General features: G+C 38.5%; 1 protein-coding gene across 1 annotated transcript; it reads left to right on the forward strand.

Annotated features, from left to right (window-relative positions):
* The first annotated feature begins 756 nt into the window (after nucleotides 1-756).
* LOC129410103 (uncharacterized) lies at nucleotides 757-7,293 on the forward strand. The gene is made up of 3 exons (XM_055157462.1): nucleotides 757-1,863; nucleotides 4,789-5,086; nucleotides 5,508-7,293. Exons 1-3 carry the CDS (start codon nucleotides 1,625-1,627, stop codon nucleotides 5,784-5,786), a joined length of 816 nt encoding a protein of 271 aa, XP_055013437.1. The 5' UTR covers nucleotides 757-1,624; the 3' UTR covers nucleotides 5,787-7,293.
* Nucleotides 7,294-7,774: the final 481 nt, after the last annotated feature.

Here is a 7,774-nt window from a genome sequence, read left to right on the forward strand (position 1 = left end):
ACATCACAATAACACAGAGCAGCAATATAAAGGGTAATAATAAATCAAAAATAAGTAGCAAACATTTCCTTAGGGATCAATAAAGTATCTAATTAGGTAATTTGTGAAAATGAAGCCTGAAGACGGTAATACTTGAACTGAGTAACAGTTTCAAGTTTTTCCTATTGATTCATTGCATTGGTGTCCTACATTGGTAATACTTTATCATGACTAGCTATTAGCCTGAAAAAGCATGAAGAAAGACTTAAATCATTATGAGCAAATCATTTAAGAATGATTTGTATATTGCTATATTTAATTATTGAAGGGACAATGCATATTAAAAGATAAGATAATGCAAGAGGAAAAAAACATCCCAACAAGCTAACTAACTAGTAGGCCTACCCTAATCTTGCCTCTTCTCCCTAACCCCTTAAGTAGTTAATAACCCTGAGTCATACTTATTTGTTCATTACTATTAAAGGCTTTTTTCATGTCTTATTAATGGTAATTAAAGTGTAGTTATTAGAAAGTGTAACCCCTGTAATTTATGGCCTTTGGCTCCATAGTGACTACAAACTTTTCATGGCGAATTAAAAAGAACAGATAAATGCAAAATTGAAATGAAAAGCTATTGAACAAACAACAAACAACACTGACAAATCAAACATGGCGTATTGTAACATTGTACAATACCACTCGATATTATCCAAAAATGTTATCTAGTATTAACAAGTTAATACTATCGAATTGGCAAAACTTGGGTTAGTCCAGGCCTTGCTATAACCAAGAATTATGAGAAAGGGCAAAAGTAGGTAATTTTGACTTTTTTACATTTGAACAGCAATAAAATAAGAGGCCAACCCAAACTGTACTTAAACTGATATAAAGTCTACCTTCACTTGAACGGTAGATTGCTTAAACATTGTACTTTGTTATATAAGCCACTGTGAGCCCTCTCTGTTCTGTCGTTCATTATTTAACACTATTTATGTCTTCACTTGTCACATAGGGAAGGCCACGTACAGTAAAGAAGAGCCAAAACTATCTCAGTTTATTATATTATATACTTATCTTCAACTAATTAGTCTGAATAGGACAGACATGTGATATCTTAAATCCGTATGACTTACTGCTTTGACAAAATTCTAAATGCACGCAAAAAAGTTAATTTATAAAAGAGGTCGGAGCGCGCGCTACTGAACCACTTCATTCACGTGACTTAATTCTCATGTTAATAGGAGGAAGTGCTTATCAAACTTGCTCTACTTAGTCCCTATTGTATTCTCCATATCTCCATCTGTGTGCCACCTGCTGACTGCCTGTGTAAACCGAGCTGTCTTTGAGGGAAAGGAGATGGACATTGTCAAGTGGTGTCCTCCCTAAACTAGCGCCGGTCCATGCATCTTTTATGGACATGCAACATTCATGGCTGGCCCGCTGCCGCCCACACGGGAAGGCCGATAATCGCGTCTCGAGTTGTCGGTTCAACCCCCAGGTACACAAAAACAGATCCGGGTCCATTCAGGGGCACCGGTTTCTTTCACTAGACATGCTATCTCAAACTAGAAGGGGGAGCTTTGAACTTTAGGTGAAAAGAAAACCGCTATCTTCAACTTTTACGCATCAAATTTTGGATAATAAAATGAGTGTGTCCAGTGGTACGGAGCCCCCAGCAGCGGTGCTCGGTTTGGGATTGGACACAGGAGGAGGACCGTGGCTTCAAAGACAGAAATATGGGAGCAGTGTTTCGGTCCAAACGTATTCGCTAAACAGTGGGACTGTTCCAGCACCGCCGCCGCCCACAGCTGTCGGAGCCCGGGTCCGACTGCCCGCGCTCACCGCTAAAGGTCCGCGGAGGAAAAGCGGCATGGCCCGGCTCAGGTGAGACAAAAGAAAAAGAATGCAAACAAAATGAATATGACTGAAAGATTTGTAAAGATTTGTATTTGCAAAAGTGTGGATTTTTGTGGTGCGCTGAGAAATTATGCCATTAACCAGATGTTGAACACCCATGGAGGCTGCAAAGTAGGCTACATATCACAAGTCTATTGGTCTTATTCAGTCGGCTACATTTAGAGGGTCTGTACCCCAGGAGGATATTCTAGATTCATGAAGGAAAGCAGAGCAGGAGCCCACCAAGTTACAGGTTACATCTGTGGAGAGGCAACTCTGCCCTCAGTAAGAAATGGGCTTGATGCATTTTTATGAGCAATAAAACACTTGCAATTTAATAAATGCAAGACGTGTAATTTTAATGCCATAGAGTGGAACATTTTAGGCAATGCAGAGACCTTTCCAGAGACGGGTGACAGAAAACGTATAGTGCATCTTTAACTTTAGTCTATTTGTTGAGATGGCCAAAATACCTAAGACAAATACATGGCACCACGTACAAGACGAGCAGGCGGCAGACAGAGTTAAAGGTTGTATAGAAGATTTTCCAAGGAAAGAGAAATGCAGCGACTGTTTGTCCTTTTTTAAATGTTGCGCTTCACACCTTTTTTCCCTTCTCTTCTTCTTTCAGCAACGTCAAAAACTGACTTTCTTTTGCGGTGAACCGGTCGTGAATTCTTCTCTGCCATTAAAACAAAATTTGTGCAAACTGAGAGCTACAGTTCAAAAAAGACGCCAAGAACCGCTAAACATGAACCGCGTACATAAACCACACAATCCCAGCGCGTCGGCAAGTCAGCGACGCTAGAAACGTAGGGAGTTTGATTGACAACCTAACAGCCAATAGATAAAGAGGTAGCCTTGTTATCTATTGGCTGATGTTTATCTGCCCTCACTACATCCACAGTTGATGGATTTTCATTCTTTTTTTTTTTTTTTTGGTCATCATAATTACAAGGCTGCTTCTTCTTTATAATTCTATTTTGAACTTTCATTGACAATTTGAAAAAATATTTTAAAAAATCCTCCATACAACCTTTAAACAAGTGTGGGTTTGATTATTCTCTGTCTAAGGGTTTATTCACAGTTGCACAATAATCACATCGACATTGTGGCTAAACTGGACTCACATGTTATTCCATCAGTCTGCCCAGGGCAGCTGTGACTACAGCACCACTGAGTGTGGAGTGAATGAATAATGCTCTGTGAAGCATCTTTGAGAGTCCAAAAAAGCAATACATACATTTCCATAAAATAAATCCATTATAATTATTAATTGAACCTTAAAGGTGCAATGTGTAACATTTTTAGTTTAGAGTCCGTTTTTCTCTGTGGAAATGTTATTGCTGTTCCTGAGATGTTTCACAGTAGATTAAACTTGTCTATCACAATCCATCTATTACACTTCAGATCTGTGGAGAGTTGTCCCTATTCACAAAATTTTGTATTTTTGAACAATGGAAACACCCATAATGAATAAATACTAGATGGGTATGTTTAATGTAATAGAACATTCCAGACAAAGCAATAATATCTCTATGACAGGCAGGTAGCGGACCCTCCAGCAGAAAAGTTACTCAGTGCATCTTTAAAGTGGCCCATTATTAGTGATCACTGTAAACCTAAGTGAATAATGCATAATTAAATAGATATACAATTGTTTTTGCATGGTTAGTGCTCAATATCTCTCATCTCTTCATTTCAGTGAGAGTGGTTGTCACTTTTCACCGTCTGGAATTACAGTGTGAGAGTTTCCTGTTGAAGTCATAGTTTGATAGGATTATGTAGCATTTGGGAGCTGTGAGCACCGAGGCCCAGAGCAAATCTCAAGTCTGAAACTGAACCTGATCCGGTGCAGGTGAAGCGGACAGCGGTGCACGTTGGCTGAACTCGGCCTGAAACCAGAGAGAACACCTCCCTCACTCACACATGACTATTTGATGGACTCCTCTCACCCAGAACACACAGTGTTAAATAACCATCACAAATTATCAGCAATAACGCTGCCAATCAGGACCACATCAGGACAATTACAAACTATAGATTTATGCATCTTGAATACAAATTAGATGTAAAGTACCTTAAGCCAGTATTTTTAAACCATTTTGAGTAGTGGCACACTTTCTGATTTAAAAATATAACCACTATAACCTTAACAAATAAAAAAAAAAATAGTGCCAATATTTTCCTTGCCACTGTATTCTATATTGTTTTGTTTTTTTTGAGCTGGTTGCTCAGAACACTCTAAAATTTTACATTATTCAATTAAATGTCACTTTTTTAGTGAAGAGGCCATCAGTTTTGTCTCCATAAAAACGCAGTTGTTTTTGCCAGAATGTACCACATCTTTCGATCACTCTCAGTTGTAGGCAGTTCATTCCTAGCTCCAACCAGTGCATACTACTGTTGTGTTCTTGGGCAAGACACTTTACTCAACTTGTCTAAGTATGAATAGTGTTTGCATATGATTAGTAATGCTCATAGAGGCTACTGGCGCAGATTGGCAGCCATGTTTCCATCAGTCAAGCTTGGGGCAGCTGTGCTTTTAGAAACGACTTAACCACAAAGGTGAATACAAATACAGTGTAATGTTATTGTTTTTGTCTACAGGTGTAGGGACAATTAAGTCAGTCCTGTGAATGCATAGACATCATACTTTAAACTAGTCTGTAATAGTACTGTAATGATAAGAAGGGGGCTCGGTATTTGATAGCAATTTTGACAGGTCAACCACAATGAATATTATTTACACTTTATTACTGTATTACCATATGGTCTTATACAAATTCAGAAAACTGCCTATTATGCCCTATTTATGTGATTATTTAATTTGAATTACAGCATTGATCAGAATCTAACCTTAGTCTGGAACAGTCCAAATTTACAATGTACCTGTTTGTTGTCTCTCCACAGCCTCAGTGAGCCCTCTCTGTTCCCTCACAATGACAGTGTTTTATTTGGGGGTCTGTCTTGTGCCTGTGGTCCCAACTTGCTCCATAAACGTGCCCCTGTCTCCTCCTCTTTTATAAAACCCTCCACTCTCAGCCCCAACCCACCCCCACCTCTGCCCCAGGACCACTCCCACCCCCAGGGCACCTCCAGACCCCTCTACCTGCACTTTTCCAGGTCCATCCAGCCCAGCCTCAAAACTAAAGCCAAGAGACGACATTCACATACAGTCTCCTCCGAGTTCAGAACTGCGGCCTCACAAGTAAAGTAACATTTGTGTGATTATAGTTTGAAGAAATGTGATTATCTAAAGTGAAATTCTTTCATATTGTCTAAATCAGTAATAGGTTACAACAGCCCACATTCCACAATGATCAGGGTCAGCCCTTTACTCCATCCTTGGACCCAAACAAAAAAAAGAATTGTCCACGCCCGCAGTATCATATGTTTACACATATATTTCATTGTATTTATGTGTATAGCATTAGTATTAATAATGATGTGTTGATTTTGTTTAGTGGGATGGAGAGTGTAGAAAAAAAATATCTGACATATATTTGACTACATGTCTTTGGTGTGTGTGTGTGCTCAAATATGATTAATATAATATGATATCAGTCACAGGTCGAAGAATGTGCATTTGGACAGCTTTTTAAAATAAACCTTTCCCTGTGTACTCTCAGGTCTCTCCTCTGTCCGAGTCCCTCTCTGTGGTGGGTAAAACCTGCCTCCCTGTGTGTACTCCCCGCCCCACTCCTGCTGCAGTCTCAGGACCCTCCAGGCCCCACCTCCATGTGTTTCTGCCCTCTGAAGCTGAGGGAGAGGACAGCGAGTCTGTGGATGAGGGCTTCATGGATGAGCTGGACCATAAGATGAGTTCTCTCAAGCTCCAACAGGCGGGGCCACAGACTGTAGCGCTGCACTGCAACCAGAAAAACTGGAGCCACAGCTGCCTTGATTGATGGAGCTATAGCTTTAGCTCTTCTGTGCATGCCCAAACCACCTTAAAGTGCACTTGACAGATTAATATATTTTTCTAATTATTACTTGGTTAGGTGGGATAATACCTGATGTAAATAGTCATTACAAGTTTACACCAGCAGTTTGTGAAGAAAAATAGAAACACAAAGTTGGAAAATATAGAAAGTAGCAGAGAGTTATAAAATGAAATCCCGCTACCATTAATTCCATTCAAAATGTGAAGGCAATTTACAAGCAAGGAATACATAATTTAACAAAATAAAGGTGTTTGTCATATATTGTGCAAAATTGACTCTTTTGAGCTTTAAGCCATGATACCTCATCCAAAACATACCTGGAGTTGTGCTTTGTTTTACTCACACGTTTGAACAACCCTTTATCATTAGTCTGTCTACATCTCCAAAGTTCCACCTTGTGATGTCATGTAGTGATAGTTTTCAAGTTCAGTATCAGAAATCATATTGGAATTCCCATGGCAGAAATGATCCAAATGATTCTACTGAAGGTGTTTGGAGTTTAAAAACACAGTGGAGCAATTCCTGTATTACCAGATGACATCACAAAGTATTTTTTCAGTTTGAGAGAAGAACTCAACATAAATATGCAGGGGCTGTGTGTTAAACTTGTGTGACACAATTCCGGTTATGTTTGTGATGAGGAAACAACATTATAACAGATCACAAAATAGATCACAAAACAAAACAGATCACAAAACAGGGTAATACAGGCCCTTTAAATCTATGATGTTAGCTATGTTTTAGAGAACTGAGTAGTCTAACTTGTTATGCACACTTTAATTTGAATTTTGCATCTTCAGCTTCATAGAAGATACTGAAATGTTCGTTGTAAATAAATCTGAACATTTTTAAGCATTTCTACAGTGTTAATAATTACTCAGTATTTTGGCTTTTCTCATCATATAAAGTCCTTAAACCTGTGTTATTTCTGTAATATGCATCTTAACGTGTTACCAATAATAAATCTATTTTTATATAACATCTTCAACTTTAATTTTATACATTACAATTTAATATGCCAACAGGTAGTGTTGAAGAGATTTTTTTCTATCTTGGAGTTAGCTCTTAGCCTAATCCCAGGTGAGAGTTTTCTTTTACAGCTATTATTACCAGTATCCATTGAAAATAGATCTTCTAATTTTGTTTTCTTCCTTTAGCAGCTACTCCTGTACTCCTGTCATCGCTGGACAAAAGAATTATTGAATTATTTACAAGTCCATTGTCTTCAACAGAAGTTAGAAGTATGAACTAAAACTTTTACACACACACACACACATATATATACATATATATTACTGTATTACTGTTTACTACTTTCTACATTTTATTTACATACAGAAGACATCAAATATATGAAGATATATGGAATTATGTAGCCAAAAAACGTTACAGTGCTGTGAAAAATTTGCCCCCTTTCCTTTTGTGTGTCATACTTAACTGTTTCAAATCATCAAACACATTTAAATATTAAACCAAGATAACCCAAGAAATAAAATGCTGTTTTTCTATGATTATTTTATTTGTTAAGAGAAAAATACTATCCAAACCTATCCTGTGTGTAAAAGTAGGTCAAGAGATAAAGCGATAGTATGGGTTTTTTGACATGATTCTGTATGGCATCGCCGTCCGCAGTGTCATGCATCAACACTACTTACCCCGACAGTCCAGTCCGGTGAGCCGAGTTCCTGCCCGGTTTTTGTGCTTACTAAAGTAATCCGGCAAGTTGGCTGGGGTCACGAAAATAAAGCGTTTTTCTTCTCAAAACAATATGTGTTCAAAGGAGTGAGACATTTGCATCACAAAAACGTTTTCACCAAAAAACTCAGAAACGATCTATTTTAATAGATCCATGCTCAGACCTCATAATCGCTTGGCGCTATTTTCTCTCCGTTCGTATCACTGCGCGCTGCCGTCAGCTGACAGCCGCGCACGCGTTCAACACTTTTTTCAGG

The sequence above is a fragment of the Boleophthalmus pectinirostris genome, unplaced genomic scaffold (assembly GCF_026225935.1).
Source record: "Boleophthalmus pectinirostris isolate CB_2022bp ecotype Guang Dong unplaced genomic scaffold, ASM2622593v1 HiC_scaffold_21, whole genome shotgun sequence".
NCBI lineage: Eukaryota > Metazoa > Chordata > Actinopteri > Gobiiformes > Gobiidae > Boleophthalmus > Boleophthalmus pectinirostris.

Excerpts from the sequence above, each read along its gene's own strand:
- LOC129410103 (XM_055157462.1), top strand. The coding sequence starts at position 1,625 with ATGAGTGTGTCCAGTGGTACGGAGCCCCCAGCAGCGGTGCTCGGTTTG. Across the intron at positions 1,864-4,788 it reads AGCGGCATGGCCCGGCTCAG|CCTCAGTGAGCCCTCTCTGT; the intron begins GTGAGACAAAAG and ends GTCTCTCCACAG. Across the intron at positions 5,087-5,507 it reads TCAGAACTGCGGCCTCACAA|GTCTCTCCTCTGTCCGAGTC; the intron begins GTAAAGTAACAT and ends GTGTACTCTCAG.